This window comes from Erinaceus europaeus, chromosome 1 (assembly GCF_950295315.1).
Source record: "Erinaceus europaeus chromosome 1, mEriEur2.1, whole genome shotgun sequence".
In the NCBI taxonomy this organism is placed as follows: Eukaryota; Metazoa; Chordata; class Mammalia; order Eulipotyphla; family Erinaceidae; genus Erinaceus; species Erinaceus europaeus.
Genome location: NC_080162.1, coordinates 45,666,373 through 45,692,882, shown reverse-complemented (window position 1 = coordinate 45,692,882; position 26,510 = coordinate 45,666,373). Strand labels below are relative to the sequence as shown.

General features: G+C 41.8%; 1 protein-coding gene across 1 annotated transcript in view; it reads right to left on the bottom strand.

Annotated features, from left to right (window-relative positions):
* Window positions 1-26,510, bottom strand: part of ATP9A (ATPase phospholipid transporting 9A (putative)) — a 189,407-nt gene that overhangs the window by 69,361 nt on the left and 93,536 nt on the right. The window contains exons 8-11 of the mRNA XM_007533060.3: window positions 21,588-21,668; window positions 18,920-18,995; window positions 4,965-5,041; window positions 3,619-3,779 (exon numbers count right to left, since the gene is read on the bottom strand). Of these exons, the coding sequence (XP_007533122.2) occupies window positions 3,619-3,779; window positions 4,965-5,041; window positions 18,920-18,995; window positions 21,588-21,668 (395 nt within the window). The remainder of the gene's footprint in view (window positions 1-3,618; window positions 3,780-4,964; window positions 5,042-18,919; window positions 18,996-21,587; window positions 21,669-26,510) is intronic.

Below are 26,510 nucleotides of genomic sequence, written 5' to 3'. Positions count from 1 at the left end.
ACTACAACAATAAAACAAGGGCAACAAAAGGGAATAAATAAATAAATATTTTTAAAAAAAAGGAGGGAGTCGGGCTGTAGCGTAGCAGGTTAAGCGCATGTGGCACAAAGCACAAGGACCTGAGTAAGGATCCTGGTTCGAGCCCCCAGCTCCCCACCTGCAGGGGGGTCGCTTCACAGGCGGTGAAGAAGGTAGGCAGGTGTCTCTATTCTCTCCCCCTCTCTGTCTTCCCCTCCCCTCTCAATTTCTCTCTGTCCTACCCAACAACAACGACATCAACAACAATAAAAACAACAAAGGTAACAAAAAGGAAATAAATAAATAAATATTTAAAAAAAGAGAAGAAGATAAAACACAAGTAGAACCTGAACTGGAGTTGGTGTATTGCACCAAAGTAAATGATTCTGGGGTGGGTAGGGGGGAGAGTACAGGTACAAAAAGGATGACAGAGGACCCAGTGAGGGTTGTATTGTTATGTGGAAAACTGAGAAACATTATGCATGTATAAACTACTGTATTTACTGTTGAATGTAAAACATTAATCCCCCAATAAAGAAATTAAAATAAAAAGTATACTTTTTAAAGACCCATACTTTAAGAACCGAGCTTGAGGTTGGTTCACCGTTTTGAATCACTGTTAATTTTTCCAATAAGCAATTTTTCCCAAATCTGTTATGCTACCTTAAAGAAACAAATGGTGGCACATGTTACAGTGTGAAAGGACCCAGGCTCAAGCTCTTGGTTCCCACATGCAGGGGAAAAAGCTTCATGAGTAGTGAAGTAGGGCTGCAGATGGCTCTCTGTCTCTCTCCCTATCTTCCCCTGCCCTCTTGATTTCTGGCTGTTTCTATCCAGTAAATAAAGATAACATAAAAAAAATTAAAAAGATAAACACGTTGGATAATGCCCTGCAGTTTATTTTATTTCTTCTAAAAAGGCATCTATATCAAGTTGTATACAAGAAGATTTTTAAATTTAGCTTTATACTGCCATATATATATATATATATATATATATATATATATATATATATCTGTGAATTTATAGCAGTATCTGGTGTTCCTCCAAGTTTTCTCCTTCTTTTGTTTGTTTGTGTTGGGTCATCTCTAAGGTTTCACTTTTCCTGGGGGCTGATCTTTTTGATGTTGGGGGTCAGAGAGAGAGAGACACCAAGAGCACTACTGATATTTCGTTCAGTGACGTGGTGGGGGCCCGTCTTGAACCTGTGTCATGACAAAGCAACTCACTATCCAAGTAAGCTATTAATATTTCACTGATCCTACTTTAAGTTTTATATATTTGAAAAAATTCTATCATATCTAGTCAATCGCTCAAATGATTGTAATTATCAAGTAACAATCTCATGCACTTAAATGTTTATTGCTTTTAAATAAAAAAATGTGTATGTCTATTCTAAAAATCTGATCTAAAGGTGCTTGCTGTAAGAAATAAAAATGTCCTAATAAAAGTAGGGCACCACAGTAAAAACCCTGTGGTGAGGGATAGACATGCGGCTTCCTGGGCCGGTGGGGGGTGGGCGTGGGTGAGTGGGATGGGACACAGTCTTTTGGTGGTGGGAATGGTGTTTATGTACACTTCTATTCAAGTGTAGTCATATATATCACTAGTTAATTAATATGAGAGGGGGAAAATTGATTGTATGTCTTGAAGTTTTTAAAACAGACTGAGTCTTTTCAATATATAGGCTGTGTATTTGATATGCGGACTCTCTCAAAAGCCTAGACCAAGTAGATCAGAAGCAACTGGTGGCACAGCTATATACAAGATACTGGGTACTATACAGCAAACCCTAACAAAAGGACTTTTCAAAGTTAACCCAATTACCAAATAATGTGATGATAACATTAACTATCCATTGTCTTTTTGAACCCTAAGACAGCAGGAATCTCACATTTCCACTATAGAGCCTATATTTCCCCCAGTCCTGGAACCTAAGGATAGGGCCCACTTTCCTGCATGCCTCTTCCAATTCATATCAAATAATATTGCATCTGCGGATCGCAACCTAATCAACGCACAAAGATCGCCACCTCAACATGCTTCAGCTCAGACTATCCAGAGACTTCAGATGTGGAATGACAACCCTTCAGCTTCACTACTCGGGTTGAGACCTTTCCTTTCACAGTATTCTCTAATTCCATTCCAGGTGGTCCACTTTCTAAGAAAGTCCCCTAGATATAGACCAGGTTCTGTGAGAGAGAGCATATGTTCACACTTATCCATAAACTAGGGCAAATATATACCTGAAAGCAGTAGTACACTAGAGTTTGCAGTGAGTACCCCCCTAACACTTCCTCTCCACTATTCCAACCTTTGGGTCCATGACTGCTAAACAATTTGTTTGGCTTTGTATGTTAACTCTCTTTTCAGACACCAGGTTCCAGATGCCATCAGGATGCCAGTCGGGCTTTCCTGGACTGAAGACCCCACCAATGTGTCCTGGAGCTCCCCTTCCCCAGAGACCCACCCTACTAGGGAAAGAGAGAGGCAGGCTGGGAGTATGGACCGACCAGTCAACGTCCATGTTCAGCGGGGAAGCAATTACAGAAGCCAAACCTTCCACCTTCTGTAACCCACGACCCTGGGTCCATGCTCCCAGAGGGATAGAGAATGGGAAGGCTATCGGGGAGGGGATGGGATATGGAGATTGGGTAGCGGGAATTGTGTGGAGTTGTACCCCTCCTATCCTATGTTTGTTAATGTTTCCTTTCTTAATTAAAAAATAAAAATGTCCTAATAAAAAATAATGATAGTAAAAAAATATTTCATTTCAAACAAGAAATCTCCCAATTCACAGACAATCCTACAAACTAATAAACTGCTTACTATTTTACTAACTTAGTAATTTCCAATTACATTGTAGATAAAACTCAAGACTACAGTCACACTTAACATTACATCACAGATACTTTATATTACTAATAAACAAGATGACTGAGTCTCTGAAACCATTATCCAGAGCATGCTGGCTAAAGATTCAACCCCCCTACATGTACCTTACCAATGTACCAATATTTCTGTCTCTGTCCCCATTCCTAGATGGTATGGTATAAACATGTCCAAGAGTAAGACAATGTAAGACAGCATTATCAAATTAAGATAGAGATTAAAAATACTAAAATGTTAGGGGAAGTGATGGGGTAGTTTAATAATTTCATAAATACTTATGGGTATCCAGTGACAGAAAAGGGCAAATAAGTTGGCATTGTTACCACGTTCCCACTGCTAATCAGTTCACAATATCACTTCCTTTTAGCCAGATTCAGGTTCAGAATCCTTCTCAACACAACACTCCCACTAGTCACTGTCAATATTTAGGGGTTGGCAGACAAGCTGAACTCTGAATGGATCCCTAACATTAACTAGACAAGATAAGGAAAGATCTATTGGCAAAGAGTAATTCAAGTAAGGAACGTTTATAGAGGAGTATGTCCTCCCAGAGTAACAGCCACAGAGCACAGCTCACACCACAGACCCTGTCGAGTCTAGGTTATCACTCTACAAAGCGACTAGCTCCTCTTTAGTCTACAACACTGTCATCTCTACGGAGAGAATGGGCATGCAAGGAACCCTAAGTCATGCTGGTTCTCTGCTTACCTGATGGGAATGATATTGGAAAACAAGAGGAGGAAGCGGATGATCTGTAGGTACCAACGACCAGCAAAGTGTTGAAGGGCAACCATGACCAATGACACCACTACCAAAGCGCCAAAGAGGATCTTGGTGAGGCAGTTCACTTCCAGGTCAAACAGGCCAATCTGTGGGAGAATGCACAGAGAGGGGGGTTGAATATGAGTTGGCACAGCCCAAACCCCAACTAGAGCACTGGTCCTTCACCATGTCCATTTTCAGCCAGAAGGGAGAGAGGGAGCCCTCAGTCCCCAACTGGACTGGAAATACTGGGCTCCTTGGGCCAGAGTTCATAACTGACATCTAACAGAGGTCAAAGAATTTTGATCTCACATTTCTTTAAAACAGATTTAGATTTGGAAACATATCAGCAGTTCACTGCTGTGACTGGTGGCACCATGCACAGCATGGGTCTTTACCATTCAACACAGTAGTCCATAAAATAACTTGATCCTGACTCAGTATGGATAACAAACACACACACCTCAGTGTTGCCTGCAAGTTCAGGGTACACCTTATGGTGGCACCTGATTTTTAGGTGCTGCATTACATTGTTTTAATAATTATATTTATTTTGATGTGAATCTCCAAAAACCTTTAAGTAACACTTCAAATCCATAACATTTCATGGCCCAAGTTATGACTCAAACATCAAATGACATTATAGCTATAGTGATGGTTGTCATGGTGGCATGAATATGACTCACATTGGGAAACAGAACATCCATTCATGGTATTAACAAAGGAAATCATTCTGCCATATCCTGGCTCTCCACCATTGGAGGGTGAATACAGTGGGGAGGGAGAGTCATAGTGTAAAACAAACAATGGGAGGCGGGTGGTGGCACTGGCAAGATTACAAATCTAGTTCTATGCCATGCTACAACTTGGTGTGGGATTAGGTTCAGCTCTGTCTTTCCCTCAATATAAAACTTGGGCAGAGAGCAAGGTGCTTTCTAGGGCCACTTCCTGTCTATAGAATGAGATTTCAGAAGCACCTCTACTCACACAACGGCATGAGAACTAGATGAGACACATGTAAGGCTACAGCACAGGACATAGTCAAGAATAAGCATTTGATAGTTTGCTTCAGTTAAAGCATTAAAGCCTCATGTATTCTACATGCATTTTGTGTGTGTGTTTATGTGGTACACATACACACAATGTATACATAGGTACGCATACCTGAAAAGATAAGAAGTTTGCATAAGTGAAGTAATGGGGTTAGGTGTTCCCACTTGTAAATCTAGCTCCTCATCCCAGCTTTGAATGGCCAGCTTCACACATGCATCCTAAGACTGGAGTTCACATACCTTACTTCGGGGATTTGAGGTATTCATGACACTCCGGAGCTCTCTGCCAGTGTAAAGAACAACACCCACAACAGTGCCTAAAGTGAGGAAAACACAAGGTAAAGAAAAATTAAGAGATGGTCAGAGTCCAGGCCACCTGACAGAACACTGTGGCAATGCAGGGCCCATCTGTAGACAATGCAAGAAGTTGCATGTGGGGGCCAGAAAGCCATCTATGGCCACAGTGACCAGTACAGTACCCACTAGGCACATTTGGATACTAAGATTTAAATCTGATTAAAAAATATGAAAAGTGGGGGGCCGGGCGGTAAGACAGCAGGTTAAGCATACATGGCACAAAGCACAAGGACCGGCTCAAGGATCCCAGTTTGAGCCCCCGGCTCCCCACCTGCAGGGGGGTTGCTTCACAAGCGGTGAAGCAGATCTGCAGGTGTCTTTCTCTCCCTCTTCTATCTTCCCCTCCTCTCTTGATTTCTCCCTAGCCTATCCTATCCTATCCACCAACAGTAACAATAATGGCAACAAAAACTGCTTCCAGGATCCCAGCTCCTTGGAGGCAAAAAAAAAAAAAAAAGAAAAGAAAAGAAAAGTAAAGAAAAGAAAAGAAAGAAAGAAAGAAAGAAAGAAAGAAAAGTAAGGTTCCTCGTTTCCAATAACCACATTTTTTAAAAATAATAATTGTTTTTGGTATTGTCTTTATTTATTTATTGGACAGAGACAGCCAGAAATCGAGAGGGAAGGGGGTGACAGAGAGGGAGAGAGACAGAGAGACACTTGCAACACTGCTTCACCACTCACAAAGGTTTCCCCCTGCAGGTGAGAACCAAGGGCTCAAACTTGGGTCCTTACACATTGTAGCATGTGCACTCAAGCAGGTGTGCCACCATCTGGCCCCTCAGTAACATTTCTAGAGTTTATCGTTACAGGATGTAGTTGCTGCGAGCCAATAGATACAGAGCATCTCCATTACTCAGAGGAGTCTATTGCTCAGTGCTGGGGTGGTGTGGGCAAGGGGCAGTGGAGTGCATTGGCCTCTAACAGCAGGGGAGGTCCGGAGGGAGAGTTTGCCCTTTAAGCTACTGGTCTCAGGAGTTTTGGGAGGTGCCTAGAACATTCCTATCTTCATAAACGGTAACAGAAACTTACAAACACATTTTTACTAGAACATAACTCTGCCCTCTGAGTCAGATTCCTTTCATGTTCACTATCTACCTAGAACATATGGGGGGAAGTCTGTCAAAAAGACATTCCTTTCCTGAGAACTTCCCTGCCTCCTCATCATTACATAAAGATGAGTCAACCCTTCTAAAAGTAAACATTCTGTGAAGAAGCACAAGTGGACAGTTAACATTTGGAAATACATTCAACCTGTTAAAATAACCACAGTGGTAAAAAAGTAAGTCATTTTTAGGGCTGGTTGGTGGTGCACCCAGTTAAGCGCACACATTACCCTGCGCAAGGACCTAGGTTAGAAGCCCCACTCCCCACCGGCAGGGGGGACACTTCATGAGTGGTGAGGCAGGTCTGCAGGTGTCTATCTTTCTCCCTATCTCTCTCTGTCCTGTTAAGAATAATAGAAAATAATAAATAAATTAAATAGGTCATTTCCCTCTACTAAATTAACAAAAATTAAAAAGGCAGATCACATTTAATGTCAGTAGAAAGATGGAGACACACAGTTACACATGCCACTGGTTACAGTGTAAAGAAGAATGACCTATGTTTTAGGTGGAGATAACTATCTAAAGTCTCTGATCTTCTTTGCTCTTCTCTCCTCTTCTCTCCTCTTCTCTTCTCTTTTCTCTTCTCTTCTTTCAGAGCACTGCTCAGTTCTGGCTTATGGTGATAACTGCAATTGACCCAGAGACTCCAGAGCCTCAGGCATGACAGTCCATTTACATGCTATCTTCCCCACCTCTATCAACAATTTATGGACCTGCAAAATAGCACATCTGGATAGTGCACCTGCTTTGCCATCTGCATCACCCAGATTTGAGCCCAGCCCCCATGATGAAGCTTCAGTGTTATGGTGTCTTCCCACCACATCCCTGTCTCTCTCTTTCTATCTGAAAAAGTCACCCAGAGCAGTAAAGACCCAGTAATGACCAAAATTTTTTAAAAATAGTAATAATCTATAAATTGACCAACACAGGGGAGAAAATAGACATTGAGAAAAAGAGCATGACTCCTGTGCTCATTGCAGCATTAATCACAAAAACCAAAAACAATCTATGTGTGCATCAATAGACAAACTGATAAAGAAGACATGGCAAATATACTTAGTGGAGTACTATACAGCCATAAAGAAAGATGGAATCCTACCATTTGCAACACCATGGATATGCTAGAGGGTACAACACTAAGCGAAAAAAAAGCCAGAGAAAAATCAAACTCTATGATTCCATTCATTTGTGAGATACAGAAAGCAGTCAGATGGACTAAAAAAAAAACCCAAAAAACACTTCTGTATTCTTAAGATCATTTACTAGCTATCACAGAGAACAGGGAGATGGAGTGTAATCATATTAAAGGAGACACGCTGACTTTCAATGCATATTTGAAAGTTATGTAATGCTATAACATAATAATGTTTTTTCTTCCTCTTTTTAAAAATACTTTTACTTTATTTTTTATTATCTTGATTTATTGGATAGAGACAGCCAGAAATCAAGAGGGAAAGGGAGAGAGAGAGGGAGACAGACACCTCCAGTTCTTCTTCACCACTTGTGAAACTTTCCCCCTCCAGGTGGGGACCTGGTATTTGAACCTGTGTCCTTGCACATTATAACATGTGCGACCAACCAGGTGCACCACCACCCACCCATCCTCGTTTTTTAAAGAAAGAAAGATAATAACTGGAGAAGGGAGAAGGGAGGTTTGCTATGAAGCAAATCAAGCAGAGAATAGGCAAAAGAGAGGGGCTGGGAGTGTCCCTGATTACGGCTATCTGATCCTTAATCTGTCATGACAAGCCCAGCCAGACTTCCAGGGAAGATGACAGGAATATATCATCAGTCTCATCCCTGCCAGAAAAAGGAAGCAGCTACCCTTCTCTCTTCACACACCTGTCAGAGGGTGAGGTGCAGACACCTCGTGGAGATGGAGCTCAGACCCCAGGCCAGGACTGCATCTCCTTGACAAAGAGAGGAGGAGGAGCCACTCAAGTCCCACCCTGACTTTCCTGCACAAAATGTTTCCCTGCACAAAGCAATTCCCTTCCAGGGAAGTGTCTAGCAGATGGAGAACCAGGGAGAGCCTGTCTGCCTGTTCCTGAGCAGATGGTAGGCTCCAGGGTCTGCAGGCTTGTAGCCTTGGCAGATGGTCAGACAGTGGGGGTGAGCCTGGCTGGGCTAGGCTCGGGTAGCCACACAGTCACTCTCCCGTGCAGAAATGGCTCCAACTCAGTCCTAAAATCCAGGGGGCTTAATTGACACCAGCCACCTCGAAACCTGCAAATGCTGTTGGTTAATGCCCCACCCTGCCATGCCCTTTTGTGCTCTGACCAGCCAGTGAGAAAGCACCTGCCCTAGGCCCATAGAAGAGCACTGGTTTGGTCCACATGCTACAGGTTTCAACTGTAGGAGCTACCCACTGGGGGGGGGGGGCAGGGAAAGGGGGGGAGAAAGAAAAAGAGGTAGAGGTAGAGGTAGAGGTAGAGAGAGAGGCAGAGGTAGAGAGGTAGAGAGGTAGGTAGAGAGAGAGAGAGAGAGAGAGAGAGAGAGAGAGGGGCTGCAATTCTAGTCTCTCCTACAAAATTAGAAGCTCCGTTACACTGGCTAATACTTCAAGGAGGTATTTCCAGCAGGTGTTCAGCTTAGCACACGTGGGCCTGCCCCCACCAGGCAGCTTTTGGCTCCTCGCCCAAGCTTCTGCACTCCCAGGTCTCTGAGCTCACTTCCTATGCTATCACCTCTGCAGTCCCTCCTTTCCTCACCTTCTGGCCCTCACGTGTGGAAGTCTCTTCATTTTGCCAGCCCCCCACCTTTTCTATGGATTGTAATGTTTGGACTTTTTGCAAAGATCACAATCCCACAACAGTGAGGTCCTGGGGTCAGACCAACTCTGACTCCTTTGCAACAAAGACTCTTCAAGGTCAAGCATTCAGAAATAATTTTTAACCATTGATACTGATGTGACACCCCCTCAGGTCTCTCCTAGTTCTCCCCAATCCTTGCTCCAGTGATTCCCCAGCCTGGCAGCGCCCTCTGGTTACCATAGCAACCAAATCCTTTACAAGAAGATGCCAATCCATGAAGCTGAACTTCGTTGCATGGCCCTGGCCAGCATTTTTGTTTGTTTGCTCTGTTGTATTTGTAAGCTTGTTTGTTTCATTTGATTTTTTTTAATGTTTTAAAATGTCCAACTGCTGACAGAAGGGTGATGACACAGAAATTGGACTAAAGGAAACACAGAAACAAAGCCTTCTGTGTCTAAGATCAGTCTTGGCTGTTTCTGCAGTGGAACACCAGAGGAAGTGGCTTGCTCCTAACTCCATGTTTGCACCAGAATCTTGCACACACACACTCAATGGGAAGCAGGAGAAATACTTCTTAGGTGATCAGATTAAATGCCAGCTCCTCAGACCCACTTCACACCAGTCTGCATGAGGGAAACACAGGCAGTACCTCTGAGCTATGACAATCGCCTCTCTCTTATCTTTTTTTATTGTTATTTATAAAATGGAAATATTGACAAGACCATAGGATAAGAGGGGTACAATTCCACACAGTTCCTAACCCTATAACTTCATATCCACTCCCCTCCCTTGATAGCTTCCCTATTCTTTATCCTTCTGGGAGTATGGACCCAGGATCATTGTGGGGTACAGAAGGCAGAAGGTCTGGCTTCTGTAATTGCTTTCCCTCTGAACCTGGGCACTGGCAGGTCAATCCAAACTCCCAGCCTGTCTCTCTCTTTCCCTAGTGGGGCAGGGCTCTGGGGAGGTGGGGTTCTAGGACACATAGTGGGGTCATCTGCCTAGAAAAGTCAGGTTGGCATCATGGTAGCATCTGGAACCTGGTGACTGAAAAAAGTTAAGATATAAAGCAGAACAAACTGTTGATTAATTTTGAACCTAAAAGCAAGAATATTTCAGATAAAGATGTGGGGTCTCCATTTTGGAAAAAGCTAGTTAATGATGACTCTCTCTTTTATCTATCTCCACATCAGAAATCACAAAGACAATGAGGTCAGGGAGATTGCTCAATTGGCTGAGTGCAGGGCTTGCAGGTCTGAGGCCACAAACTCAATCTCTAGCGCCACATAAACCTGAGGCAGGTCCTGGACCCTAGCTTCTCCAGTCTCATTCTTTCTCTCTCATATGTGAAATCATCTTACACGAAATAAATAAACCTTGTGTGACTGGAGAGGGCGAGCAATAGCTGAGGGCAGTACTTGCGAGCCTGAGGTCCTAGTTCAATCTCTGGCACTGCATATGCAAGCGGGAGGTTCCAACGTGTCTCTCTCATAAAAATCAATATATTTTTTCTTTATGAAATATTTTTAAAATATTTATTTATTTTCCCTTTTGTTGTTCTTGTTGTTTTATTGTTGTAGTTATTATTGTTGTTATTGATGTCGTTGTAGTTGGATAGACAGAGAGAAATGGAGAGAGGAGGGGAAGACAGATAAGGGGAGAGAAAGATAGACACCTGCCGACCTGCTTCACCGCCTGTGAAGTGACTCCCCTGCAGGTGGGGAGCCAAGGGCTCGAACCAGGATCCTTACGCCGGTCCTTGCGCTTTGCGTGACATGCGCTTAATCTGCTGCGCTACCGACCGACTCCCGAAAGAAATATTTTTTTTATAGAGAAGAATTCACACAAATGAGCAGGAAATAAAACTTTTACCATGAATTGTCTGAAATAGCTCCCATTTTTAGGACCCCACTTTGCCTTCTACTCTTTTCTCGGAGGTCACCTCTCTAAGATGCTGTGACATCAGAACAGCTGCTTAACTCTGAGACTGCATCATTCTCTTAAATATCCCATTTTAATGTTGTAAGATCAAAGTGAGAGAATGGCAGCTAAACACTATAGACTTTTTAAAACATCTAATTAAGTTTATTGGTTGGGGCCGGGCAGTGGCACACCTGGTCGAGAGCATACATTACAATGCATGAGGTCCCGGGTTTGAGACCCCAGTCCCCATTTGCAGGGGAGACGTTTTACAAGCAGTGAAGCAGGGCTGCAGGTGTCTCTCTCCTCTGTCTCCCTCTTCCCTCTTGATTTCTCTCTGTATCTAACAAATAAAAAATTTATGAATTTTAAAAAATAGATTATTGTTCATGTCTAGGGTTAAGGCTAACAGATGTTTTCAGTCTCAATCCTTCCAACTTAAATCAGTTTCCTTTTAACTAATTTCAGAGGAAAGCCATACAATGCTCCTCAGTTTCTCCTCTCCCCTCTGCAATTTGTGTTACATTGAGAGTGAACTTTAAATCCCATGGGTGTGGGAGACAATCTTTCTGGTTCACCACTGAGCACAACAATTCAGCAAGGGACTGTGGGTTATTATATACAGGTGTCTGTAAAAGTCTGTCTGCTTCATGAAAATGGAGGAAGAAGAACAGCACCATGTTGAAACCAAGCAGACACATGAGTATGAGTTTACTCTCAAAACATTATTATTAAAATTATCAAAATTACTATTATCAAAACAGATGCAGGGGGCTGGGCAGTGGCGTATCCAGTTGAGCCCACGTGTTAACATTCAAGTCCCCACTCACTCCTCACTTCAGGAGGGAAGCTTCACACGTGGTGAAGTAGTGCTGCAGGTATCTCTCTTTCTCTTTATTTCTCTATCTCTCTCCCTTCCCCTTTCCATTTCTGTCTTATTTCTTAAAACAATATATAACCAAACAAATCAAGGTTATCAGTGGCAAGGAGGTTGTGCAGTGGCAGGATTCTGAATTTACAGACTTGAGGTCCTGAGTTACATCTCCAGTACTGCATGTGCCAGAGTAATACTCTAGTGTTCTTCTCCCTCTCCTTGAAATAAATATTTTTTTAATCGATTCTATGAGAAGTCAAGAGAATGGTTGCATTTGGGCATGGTGGAAACTGTAGGGAGTTGAGGGGACCCAGGTAATGTCCTGCTTATCTACCTGGGAGTTAGTGAACCATTTCATATTGATGTGATTTTTTGTATATGAGCTATCTTTTAATAAGAGAAAAATATAAAGAAAAGATAGACAAGAAGAGAAGAAAAGGGAGAAGGAAGAATATGGGGAAGTAGAGAAAGAGAAGGGAGCCAAAGGGGAAATGGAAAGGGGAAACTGGATATGGAGAGGAGTAAAGGGAGAAGGGAAGAAAAAGGGAGAGAGGAGGAGACCTGTTTATCTACAAAAAAAAAAATGAAGTTGGTTCAGAATATAAACTAGTGCAGCTATTACAGAAGGCAATATGAAGGATGCCCCCCCAAAAAAATAAAAAATGGAGATCTCCTATCAGTTATCCCACTGCTAAATATTTACCTGAAAAACACAAAAATAACAATTTGAAAATAAACCTGCATCCCCATGTTTATTAGAGCATTAATTACAATAGCAAGAATTGGAAATAACCTATGTGCCCATCAATGAACTGGCACGTGGATAAAGATGTGGTATACCTACACAATGGAATACTATTCAGTTATAAAGAAAGATGAGGGGGTCGGGCGGTAGCACAGCAGGTGAAGCACACATGGTGCAAAGCACAAGGACCAGCGGAAGGATCCCGGTTCCAGCCCCTGGCTCCCCACCTGCAGGGGGTTGCTTCACCAGTGGTGAAACAGGTCTGCAGCTGTCTCTTTCTCTCCCCCCACTCTGCCTCCCTTCCTCTCTCGATTTCTCTCTGTCCTATCCAACAACAGCAGCAGCAATGACAACAACAACAATAATAATGACAACAACAAGGGTAACAACAATGGCAACAAAGTGAGGAAAAATGGCCTCTAGCGCAAGGACCAACTTAAGGATCCTGGTTCAAGCCCCCAGCTCCCCACCTGCAGGGGAGTGGCTTCACAGGCGGTAAAGCAGGTCTGCAGGTGTCTATCTTTCTCTCTCCCTCTATGTCTTACCCTCCTTCCCCATTTCTCTCTGTCCTATCTAACAACTACAACATCAATAACAATAATGATAGTAACTACAACAACAATAAAAAAAGGGCACAAAAGGGAAAATAAATAAATAAATAAAAAGAATGGCCTCCAGGAGCAGTGGATTCGTAGTGCAGGCACAGAGCCCTAGCAATAACCCTGGAGGCAAAAAAAAAAAAAAAAAAAGATGAAACCATGTCATTTTCAACAAAATTAGTGAAGGTAGAGGGTATTATGTTAAGTGAAATAAGCCAGGAGGGGAAAGACAAACACTATATATTTCACTCATATGTGATACAGAGAGAAAATAAATAAACAGATAGACTATATAAAACACTGAACTTTTAGACTATAGAACCAATATAGTGGCTTAGATTAGAAGGGGGAGCTGGGTATGAGGGTACCAAAATCAGGACAAAGGGATACACGTTTTCAATGATGTGCACTGAAAAGCTATATAACATCAACCAGGTGTGCCACTGCTCAGCCCACCATACTTTTTTTTATGTTTTATTTATTTTTATTGGATAGAGACAAAGAGAAGTCAAGAGGGAAAAAGAAGAGAAAGAAAGAGAGACACCTGCAGCACACATGCAAAGTATATACTCTACCCAGTAAGCCGCCTCCCTGGCACCAAATAATTGTTATTATTATTATTATTTTTAAATATCTGACTGCCTGGTTTCTTTTTTTTCAAATACTTATTTATTTATTTATTCCCTTTTGTTGCCCTTGTTGTTTTATTGTTGTAGTTATTATTGTTGTTATTGATGTTGTCCTTGTTGGATAGGACAGAGAGAAATGGAGAGCGGAGGGGAAGACAGAGAGGAGGAGAGAAAGATAGACACCTGCAGACCTGCTTCACTGCTTGTGAAGCGACTTCCCTGCAGGACTTACACTGGTCCTTGAGCTTCGCTTCACGCCACATGCGCTTAACCCGCTGTGCTATCCAAAAACAATGGATAACAATAAGACCCGCTGTCCTATCCAACAACAATGACATCAGTAACAACAATAACTACAACAATAAAACAACAAAAGGGAATAAATAAATATTTTAAAAAATTACCAAAAATATGAGCTTATCAGAAAAAAAACTGTTCAAGTTCACAGTAATTTTTAAAAGGCAAATCAGTGCAGTAGATATGATGCCAGCTAGCATGAATATATAGAATAAGATTATTGGGAGTTGGGCGGTAGCACAGCAGGTTAAGCACACATGGCACAAAGTGCAAGGACCGGTCAGGATCCCGGTTCAGGATCCTGGTTCAAGCCCCAGGCTCCCCACCTGCAGGGGAGTCGTTTCACAGGTGGTGAAGCAGGTCTGCAGGTGTCTCTCTTCCTCTCTGTCTCCCCCTTCTCTCTCAATTTCTCTCTATATATATCCAATAACGAATAAAAAAAGTTAAAAAAAAAGAATAAGATTATCAGAGTATGAAATAGAAGAGGAAATTTTGTCCTGTGTATCAAAATGCCAAATATATATACCCTTTAGCCTAGTTATTCCAGATTCCTATAAAAATGGTGATAACGTAAAAACTTACAACTTCTATCTGGAAAAACAAACAAAATAAGAACATTTAAAAAATACAAAAACCATTTAAAAATTTGCTATACATGATAGCTTGATATTCTTTTTTCCATAAAGCATTTATTTTTGTCATCAAGAATTTGCTAGTGTCTTATATCTGCATGATTCCACTATTCCCAGCAGACTCTTTTCATTTTTATTTCCAGATAAAAGGTGAGAAACAGAAAACAAAGAGACACTGCAGCACAACTCCATTACTCATGAAACTTCCCATTTGCAGTGTCCCCAGACAGTGGTTCCACACACATGGTAGGGCCCCTTATAAATCATTTTCACAAATTAGTAAATGAAAGAACCCAAAGTGAAATAGTCCACAATGCTAAGAAATAGCTTTCATGAAAAGTATAGTCACCATATTTAAATTTTAAAAATTAAAATTGGGAGGCTGAGTGATGGCACACCTGGTTAAGCGCCCATGTTACAATGTACAAGGACTTAGGTTCAAACCCTCGGTCCCCACCTGTAGGGGAAAAACTTCACAAGTGGTGAAATAAATCAACAAACAAGGGAGTTGGGCGGTAGCGCAGCGGGTTAAGCACAGGTGGCGCAACACGCAAGGACTGGTATAAGGATCCTGGTTCAAGCCCCCAGCTCCCCACCTGTAGGGGAGTCGCTTCACAAGCAGTGAAACAGGTCTGCAGGTGTCTTTCTCTCCCCCTCTCTGTCTTGCCCTCCTCTCTCCATTTCTCTCTGTCCTATCCAACAACGATGACAACAATAATAACTACAACAATAAAACAAGGGCAACAAAAGGGAATAAATATAATAAATAAATATTTTTTAAAAATCAACAAACAATTTTTTTTTAATTTTAAAAGAAAATGTTAAAAAGAAAAATTGGAACATGATACCATTTCTCACTCAACATAGAGGAAATTTTTTTTAATATTTATTTATTCCATTTTGTTGCCCTTGTTTTATTGTTATAGTTATTATTGTTGGTGTTGTTGTTGTTGGATAGGACAGAGAGAAATGGAGAGAAGAGGGGAAGACAGAGGGGGGAGAGAAAGACAGACCTGCTTCACCACCTGTGAAGCGACTCCCCTGCAGGTGGGGAGCTGGGGGCTTGAACCAGGATCCTTACCTGGTCCTTGTGCTTTGCACCACGTGCACTTAACCAGCTGCACTACAGTCTGACTCCAGAGGAAAATATTTTTTTAATTCCTGTCTATCAAATACACACACACACACAGAGAAGATGAAAAATTGAATGAAACCAAACAACCTAATGCTTAAATATCAGAAGTAAGAAACTTTCTTTTTTTTATTTATTTTTTTTAAATAATTTATTTCTTTATTGGGGAATTAATGTTTTACATTCAACAGTAAATACAATAGTTTGTACATGCATAACATTCCCCAGATTCCCACTTAAAGTTCTCACTTTCTTTTTTTTAATAGCCACCAGGGATTCATAGTGCCAGCCTTATGAATCCATTCATTGCTCCTGGTGGCCATTCTTTCCTTTTTTTTTTTTTTTTGTTTTTTCTTTCTTCTATTTTATTGGATAGGAAAGAGAGAAATTGAAAGGTGAGAGAAAGAGAGTTAGATACTTGTAGATCTGCTTCACCATTCATGAAGCATGCCCCCCCACTACATCCCCCGCTCGTGTGGAACAGGGGCTTGAACCCAGGTCCTTGAATATGGTATTGCATGAACTTAACCTGGTGCATCACTGCCCAGTCCCCATTTAAGATACTCTTCAACATGAATAAGAGAAAGATAAGAATCAGAACAGAGGGAGTCAGGCGGTAGCGCAGTGGGTTAAGCGCAAGGACTGGCCTAAGGATCCCGGTTCAAGCCTTGACTCCACACCTGCAGGGGAGTCGTTTCACAGGAGGTTAAGCAAGTCTGCAGGTGTCTATCTTTCTCTCCCCCTTTCTGTCTTCCCCTCCTCTCTCCATTTTTCTCTGTCCTATCCAACAACGATGACATCAATAACAGCAACAATAATAATCACAACAACAATAAAAAAACAAGGGCAACAAAAGGGAAAATTTAAAATAAGTAAATTAAAAAAAAGAATCACAACAGAAAATTGACTTACATATGCAATAGCTGACAAAGGAACAAAACAGAAATATGCTAAGATGGCCAGCTTTCCAAGTAATCTAGGAAGCGGAACTGAAATAAATTTCTTATTTCTTTTTAATAGTGTCAATATAGATTATAAAGACTAAATAAGAGCCTGGGAGATCTCAGTGTTAAAGCAGAAAACTTGCATCTCTGAGTTCCCAGGTTCAGTCCCCAGCATTGATATATGCCAAAGCTGAGCCGTGTTCTTTCTCTGCCTTTCTCATAAAAACAATATAAATGGGGCCAGACGGTGGTGCACCTGGTTAAGCGCACACATTACACTGTTCAAGATTCTAGGTTCAAATCCCTGGCTCCCACCTGCAGGCGGAAAGCTTCATGAGTGGTGAAGCAGGGCTATAGTGTCTGTCTGTCTCTTTCCCTCTCTATCTCCTCTTCCCCTCTCAATTTCACTCTGTCTCTACTCAATAAGAAAAATATTAAAAAGAAAGAAAGATACTAAAAATAAATAAATATTTTTGAAAGAACAGTTCATTGCTTGTCAGTTAATAATGTCAAAAGTGGAGAAAAACTGGGGAGGAGGAGGAAGAACTTGTTCAGAGAGATCTGACAGGACTGTTTCATGCCCACTGGCGATGAGCACTGGGAGGATACAGTGTTGGTGATGGACATGGTGTCCATGTCCATGTACATGTTGGTGATGGACATGGTGTCCATGTACAGTGTTGGTGATGGACATGCAGGGGGCAGTGGGCATGCAGAATCGTCAAGATCAACGTGTCACCACTTGAGTCATCAAGGAGAGTTGAGAGGCATTCCAGACTGTGCTGCTAATACTGGAAAGCAGTGCAACAGAAATAAGTAGGACAGAAAGCCAGAGAGGAGAGCTAACCTTGGTCCAGGTACATTAAGCTAAGAGCGTAGATGTTGACACTTGACACCTGACAGTCTGGATGTTGTTGGCACTGGTCCTTCCCTACTCTCCCACAGAATACATTGACTAAGCAACTGTCAAACTAAAAGGTTACAAAAAGAGTACCAAGAAGAGGAAAATAGGTTTGGGGAAGTAAAATAGAGCATGTTTTTGTTTTTCACCCGAGCACTATTCAACTCATGACTAGTGAGTTGAATAGTGCTCACTATATTTTCATGGCTACGCATAAAAGTCTTTTTGCATAGCCATTATGACATTTCCTAGCCCAACAGACTGTGTTTGAAGAGGAGAAAAATAGATTTCTTTGATAGCAAACACAAAAAGCCACCTAGAGTAGAATCGCCTGTTATTAATATTGTGTGCTATTATGGAATATAGGCCATGTAATACAATAATCATAGTTATATAATGAGTTTTACTCCTAGAGCAAAGTACCTGGGTTTAAATCCCAACTTTGCTTTTTTACCAAGTGTATGAGTTTAAGCAAGTTGCTCAGTCTCACTGAGTTTGAGTTCTCACCCCTGCAGAACACAGATACTACTAATGCCTGTCATCAAGGTACTATTAAGTAAAATGTGTACAGACATGCAGGGCTGAGCATGCTGTTAGAAAACCCGGCAGCACCTCGCCTATATCAAACTCTGCCACTGCTTAACCTGCCTTTGGGACCCATTTATATTCAGTTTCATGTCAGTGTTCAAAAGTGAAGTCACCAATTTCCACATCATCTTGGTGTTTTATTTATTTTTAAATATCTATTTATTTAATGAGAAAGAGAGGGAATGAAAGTCAGAGTATCACTCTGGTACATGCACTGTAAGAGATTGAACTCAGGACCTCACCCGTAACTATCCAACACTTTATCCACTGAACCTCCTCCCAACCCACCAGCCTGGTGGTTTCAATACCAAGAATTCCACTCACTAAGTCTCATAGACCTTTCCTATGATGTACAGGGGTCCCAGTACTGAAAGGACCAACTTAGTAGCGCTGCCCAAACAAGCCCCAGACAGAGTATCCAGGCTCACAATTTCTGGTACAGATTAGGATGTCAATCTGCGGTGGCAATTAAGGGCTATTCCCAGAGCAGACTCCACAGAACAGCCCACAGGCCAGAGTGACTTCTCTCTAGACACTTACGAGTGTCCAAAAGGCAATTAGATGCTGGTGTCATTCCCTGGAGGGGTAGAAACAAGTGGAAAATGCCATTTGACTGACAGCTAATCTTCCCAACTGACAGATGATTATTCTAATTACACAAGAGGATTTTCTTTCTTTTTCAAATTGCTAACATATTCCTCACCAGGGACACTCTTACCTGACGCGATGACAGTGCCGGCCCAGAGTGCGTTCTCTATGCTCAAGCTCTCGCTGATCGGAGGGTCACTATCCTCCTGGGGAAGATCAAATGGACAAACTTTATCTACCACAGTTTTGGCAGAATCCACAGGCTGTTTCTAGCTTGTTCTTCTCAAGATGGCAAAAGTAGGCTAACCCCTTCTCTTTGTGTGAAAGCCTATGACTCAGCCAAGAACTAAGGGCTAAATTCATAAACTACGGCTAAATTCACTAGCCCTGCAGTTTTCATCCTAACGGAATTAGTTAAGAAAGCTGGTTCCCAGTTTAAGAAGTGCAGGCTTCTCAGGGGTTGGGCGGTAGCTCAGCGGGTTAAGCGCACGTGGCACAAAGCACAAGGACTAGCGCAAGGATCCCGGTTCAAGGCCCCAGCTCCCCATCTTCAGGGGAGTCACTTCACAGGCAGTGAAGCAGGTCTGCACGTATCTATCTTTCTCTCCCCCTCTCTATCTTCCCCTCCTCTCTCCATTTCTCTCTGTCTATCCAAAACACGACATCAATAGCAACGATAACAATAACCACAACAACGATAAAAAAAAAAAAAAAGTGCAGGCTTCTCAGAACCTGGACTGGAGTTGGTGTGTTGCACTAAAGTAAAAGACTCTGGGATGGGTGGAGGGGAGAGTATAGGTCCTGGAAAAGGATGACAGAGGACCTTGTGGGGGTTGTATTGTTATGTGGAAAACTGAGAAATGTTATGTATGTACAAACTATTGTATTTACTGGTGACTGTAAAACATTAATCCCCCAATAAAAGGAAAAATATTTTTTTAAAAAATGAAGAAGCATAGGCTTCTAAGAGCAAATATATGTTTTCTTTGGTATGACCAGAGCACTGCTCAGTTCTAACTTATGGTACTAGGGATTAAACCTGGGACCTTTGGTACCTCAGGCATCAAAGTCCTTTTGCATAATCATTATGCTGTCTTATCTCCCCAGGCCACAAATATATTTTTTATTTGTGATTAATAGTGGACTACAAGATTATAAGATCCCAGTGTGTAGTTCCTTACTGCACTCACCACCCTACCTCCCCAATGATAGTTCTTACAAAGTTCTTACAAAGTCTTAGGATCAGTTTGTTTACTTCTGGGTTTGATTGTTTATTACAAGTTCATGTAGATTCTCTACATTCCACATATGAGTCAAACCATCCAATGATTGTCATTTTCTCTTTTTTTTGTTTCATTTTTTAAATTTTTTTCCCTTTTGTTGCCCTTGTTGTTTATCGTCATTGTTGTTGTTATTAATATTGTTATTATTGCTGTCGTCGCTGCTGGATAGGACAGAGAGAAATCCAGAGAGGAGAGGAAGACAGAGGGGGAGAGGAAGACAGACACCTGCAGACCTGCTTCACTGCTTGTGAAGCGACTCCCCTGCAGGTGGGGAGCCGGGATGCGCCACCACCGCCTAGCTCCCTCCTCACTGTACTACAATACACATATATATCCACAAAACAATAATAACAAATCTTTTTTACATCTTTATTACATCATTGTGACCTTTAAGAATTTTTGGTGTTGGGTGAGGTGTGCAAAAATATACTTCTATAATCTTATAATCTCATAAATCATTAAATTAATAATAAAATATCTAAATGTGTTTTTTCCATTTCTTATCTGTGATCAGTAGGGAGTTACAGTGTTTCATGTAGTTCCACTGTACCCACCAAAGTTCTGTGTCCCCATCCTCCCACCTCCCAAATATAAACACCATTGTTCTCACAAGTCTTCCAGTTTGCTTGTTGTTTTTGCAGTTCATGTGTGTCAGTCCTCTAAATTTCACTTGAGTGAAACCATCCAGTAGTTTCCTTTCATCTCTTTACTTAGTTTACTAAGCATAATCACCTCTAGTTCCATCCACTCTGTCCCAAAGGACACAGCACTTTTTTTTTTTTTGATTGCCTTCAGTCTTTAGCTATTTTGAATAATGCAGCTATGGACAAAGAAATGCATGTCTCTCTTTGAATTAATGTCTTAAATGTCCTTTAGATAAGTGCGTAAGAATGGTATTACTAGATCATAAGGCACTTCCATTGTTATTTAATGAATCACCATAGTCTTCCAAGGAGGCTACACCAGTTTAGTAGAGTCCCCTTTTCTCCACAAATATATGTTTTTAAAGTGAAGATAAAATACAGAAGCAAGTCAAATCAGTCTCTTACCAGTCAACCTTGTGGTTTGTAGAAAGAACACAAGTGGTTGACTTGGGAATGCATAAATTTGATGTGCTTTATTTCTAAAATAACTTAAATCCCAATTTAACCTGCTATTCTAAAAGACTGGGAAGTGGCTTAAAAATTATACCAATGGTAGACAGGGTTTATACAGATATAAAAGGATATGGGTCTATGTGAAGGAGACAAAGTTAACTGCTTGCAGACATCAGAGTTCACGTTCATTAGAACACTCAGCTCTAAGCTGTCAGGCAATTCAAACTGTTCAGAGGCTGGAAGAAAATCCCAGTTGTGTTGACCTTACTGAGAAAGAGTGTGTCAGCTCTCAGAGTGAGGTCTTCTTTGGGGATCCCACCCACTCTCGAACTAAAGCTAATTCCTGGCAAAGACCATCAGCACTAACTTCTAACACACACTTTCAGACAGGACTACAGGCCAAGTTAAATTTACTTACTCTGGTAAAAGTTCCCACGAAGTTGTGAATGTCAATATTTGGTTCTTCAGCATAGACATATGATCGAATTTGAAGAAGATCCTGTTTAACAGAGGTAACATTTTGGAGTAAAGACAAAGTTTATGATGGGACCAATTCCAGGAAACACCCACTATTTCTCAAAAGCAACTATTTTCCAAACAGTTGGAAAATAATATAGGGCAAGTAGAAAAAAAATAGAAAGGACTTCTTTTTTTAAATTGTTTTAATTATCTTTATTTATTTATTAGAGACAGTCAGAAATTGAGAGGGAAGGGAGTGATAGAGAGGGAGAGAGATAAAAAGACACCTGCAACACTTCACCACTGTGAAGTTTCTCCCCTGCAGGTGGGGGCTGGGGGCTTGAACCTGGGTCCTTATGCACTATAACACATGTGCTTAACCAGGTGCACCACCACCCGACCCCAGAAAGGCTTTCTATGATTACTAAAAGCAAGATCCCAAGACAGTTTGAGAGATTTGGTAGTGAAACTACCTGTTCATCTGTGTTCTCCCAGACTATGCTAAATGGGCTGATGGTATTGAACCTACATACACAAAGGCAAGCCATCTTCTGGCTTCTATGACTTGTTCACAAGGAAAACATTCACCCATAAAATAGACACCTATTAAGCACCTGCTCTGTCCAAAGGGCAGAGAGGTAATACATATAATTCACATCTACCTGAAGAAAACAAAAAGTGAGGGAAACAGTAACTGCTAGGAATAGATGGAGAAACAGAAGGCTTTGTGTACTGTTAGGGAAAATGTAACCGAGTGCAGCTGTTGAGAAAAACAGCATAGAGATTTCCCTTGCAGGGAACTAAAACAGGGTCTCAAGCAGATGATACACATATGCCCAGGCTCACAGCACACAGCAGCATTATTCATGATCACCAAAAGGTGGCAGCAACTCTAGTGTCTATCATCAAATGAATAAACAAACAAACAAAAAATATATATATACATACATACAGTAGAATATTACTTAAATTTAAAAAACAATAAATTATGATATTAAATATTACAACATAGTTGAAATTTGAAGAAGTTTGTGTTCAGTGAAATTAGCTTCAACATATTTTATACAATTCTAATTATATGAGGAATTGATAATTATTGAGCTCATAGGTAAAATAGAATGGTAACTTCCCCATTGAGTAGGTAGAAAGATTAGGGAGTTACTACCTACTCAATGGAGAAAAGTTTCAAGTTCACAAGAGGAAAGAATTCTGGAGTTGGGTAGTGGTGGCGGCATACAGAAGTACTTAATGCCACTGAAACAACACTTTAACAAATGATGAGGATTATTGTTGGGAAATTGTGAGCATGTGGTTGAGCTTGGCAGGGCTTGACTTGAGGGGACATCCATCCTCTCCCTGCCTCATGGCCTCAGGAACCACCCTAAATTCCTGATACTATGGCCCATCCTTTCATTATCTACAATCTTCTGCTTTGTCTTACAAATGACTAAAGGTCTCCTTTCTAATTCCCCACAGGGTATTGCTAATCCTGCCAGTTGAACCCCTAGCAATAGTTGCTGAGGAGGTTCATACCATTCCCAGCCCCCTTTCTCCAGTCCTCTCCTAACCATGTATGGTACTGTCAAGCCACTTCCCTTTCTGTCTTGTCTCTTCCGTGTCCCGACCTGGAGGAGGGCTGACGCCGGCCATTGCAGTTGGCGCCACGTAGCTTAACCAGGTGTGCTAGCACCAACTCTGGGGCGTCCTGATGAATAAAAATTTGTAATTGCTTTGCCGCCACGAGCTTAGTCCCTGGGTCATCTCTCTCTCTCTTGTTATATACATTTTACTATCAGGAAATACCATTCAGGTGGTACAGAGAACTAGAGCCACAATGTCACCTGGAAAATAGGTTAGAGGTTACCAACCACCCCTCGCAGGTGGGACCTGAGCTCTCTGCTAAACAGCAAAGTCACCTAACACACAAATGTATTTGCACTGTGGTATCTATTTCTTTTCTTTATTAGCTTTACTTATTGGATAGAGACAGGCAGAAATCGAGAGGGAGGGGGTAACAGAGAGGGAGAGAGACAGAAAGACACCTGTAAGACACCACTTACAAACTTTCCCCCTGCAGGTGGGGACCAGGGGCTTGAACCCAGGTCCTTGTGCACTGTAACATGCACTCAACCAGGTGCACCACCCAGCCCCTGTATCTAATTTTTTATAAGTTTTTTTTTAATATTTATTTATTCCCTTTTGTTGCCCTTGTTGTTTTATTGTTGTAGTTATTATTGTTGTTGTTACTGATGTCATCATTGTTGGAGAGGACAGAGAGAAATGGAGAGAGGAGGGGAAGACAAAGAGGGGGAGAGAAAGATAGACATCTGCAGACCTGCTTCACTACTTGTGAAGTGACTCCCCTGCAGCTGCAGGTAGGGAACCGGGGGCTCGAACCTGGATCCTTACGCTGGTCCTTGCACTTAACTCACTGCGCTACCACCCAACTCCCCTGTATCTAATTTTTTAAAAGGCCCAATGACAGGTGAGTGGTAAGGAAAGTTGTGGTGCACATACACAAAGAAATACTACTCAGTTGTAAGAAGTGGCAAGATCATCTCCTTTGCTATAACACTGATGTAATTTGGGAGTGGAGAGAGTCATGCTAAGAGGGAAAAAAAAAAAGCCCAAAGGAGGGCAAATGCCACATGATTTCATTCATAGGTAGAGCTTAAAAAACAATGCCAGGGAAAATAAAAGGAGAAACAATAACAAATGTGTTATGGTTCAGCAGATTCAAGGACAGAAAAGGGAGGAAGAAAATGGCTCAGGAGTAAAAGGGGGTTCGGGACACAGTGCCCTATGGCGGAGGGAGATGACAGTTTGGTGGTGAGTGAGATGTCCTGACACCTGTCTTGGGGAGATGTGAAAATGTACTTCTGAGAACAAGAACTCCTATAAACCAGCATTTCGGGGGTCGGGGGGTGGCGCACCTGGTTGAGCACACATATTACAATGCGCAAGGACCCAGGTTCAAGTCCCCGGTCCCCACCAGCAGGGGATAGCTTCATGAGTGGTGAAGCAGGGCTTCAGGTGTCTCTGTGTCTCTCTCCCTCTCTATCACCCCTTTCCCTCTTGATTTCTGGCTGTTTCTATCCATTAAATAAAGATAATAATAATTAAAAAAAGGTAAACCAGAATTTCCCCAACAAAGTAGTAATAAATAAAATTTGAAACTAACAAAAAGATTGCCAGGGGCTCCTGACCATAGTCAGAAGCCCAAGCTCTAGAAACTCTGCCTTAAACATTAACATTGTGATTATGGCACTATTTCAATTCTCACTGACCATGAAAAAGCAACAGTACAGTAGGCAAATTCCTTTCTAACTCTACAAAGATAGAACTTTGTCTTGCCTACTCCTTCCTCACACAGCAGAATAAGAACAGCAATGACTGGGAGTCGGGCAGTAGCTCAGAGTTAAGCGCACGTAGTGCGAAACGCAAGGACCAGCATAAGGATCCCGGTTCGAGCCCCCGGCTCCCCACCTGTAGGGGAGTCGCTTCACAGGTGGTGAAGCAGGTCTGCAGGTGTCTGTCTTTCTCTCCCCCCCTCTGTCTTCCCCTCCTCTTGATTTCTCTCTGTCTTAGCCAACAACAAAGAAATCAATAATAACTACAACAATAAAACAACAAGGGCAACAAAAGGGAACAAATAAATAAATAAATATTTGAAAAGAAAAGAAAAAAAGAACAGCAATGATTGACAAGACCATAGGCACAGGATGAACCAACATGTTCCACTTCATCTTTTCCAGCCACAGATGGGCATGATGGTTCTGGTACCCACAAAAAAGGACATTTTGTGACTTTGGAACCTAGTCCACAGACACATCTAACTCACATGGTTTATACTAAAACTTAATCTTCAGCTCCCTGTTTATCTCATTTTACAAACTATGTTGTGAGAAGTACAGCACTGTGGGGAAGACAGAAGGTGCTAGAAGGGCACTCTGAGCACCTGTATTAAGCCTCCAATTACTTAAGTTGGTCAATCCCTTATCCCTTAGACAGGACCTGTACACTGGACCAAAGTTTCTTTCTTTTTTTTTTTAAGATTTTATTTCTTTATTCATGAGAAAGATAGGAGGAGAGAGAGAAAAAAAACAGGCATCACTCAGGTACATGTGCTACCGGGAACTGAACCGAGGACCTCGTGCTTGAGAGTCTAATGCCTTATCCACTGCACCACCTCCTGGACTACCTGGTCCACACTTTCTACTTGCTGTTTCACACATCATTCTATGTGCTGTTTCATATGCACTCCTTATTTATTTATTTATTTATTTATTTATTTATTTATTTATTTATGAGAAACATAGGAGGAGAGAGAAAGAGCCAGGCATCACTCTGGTACATGTGCTGCCGGGGATTGAACTCAGAACCTCATGCTTGAGAGTCCAATGCTTTATCCACTGCACCACCTCCCAGACCACACGCACTACTTTAAAAAAAAATTCTTTATTGGGGGATTAATAATTTGCAGTCAACAGTAAAATTCAATAGTTTGTACATGCATAACATTTCCACATAACAATACAACTCCCACTAGGTCCTCCACTACCATCACATTTCAGGACTTGAAACCCCATCACCACCCCTACCCCCACCACAAAGTCTTTCACTTTGGTGCAAAATATCAGCTCTAGTCCAAGTTCTGCATAAGCACTTCTATATGTTGTTCCATACACTGTAGACACAGTGAACACACCAGAATGGGGAATGGAACTTTCTCTGAAAGTAGAGTGTGAGTGCAAAGAAAGAGTGGTCAGAAAAAGTCTCTCCGGCTGGGAGTCAGGTGGTAGCGCCGCGGGTTAAGCGCAGATGGCTCGGGTTAAGCGCAGATGGCTCGGGTTAAGCGCAGGTGGCTCAAAGTGCAAGGGTC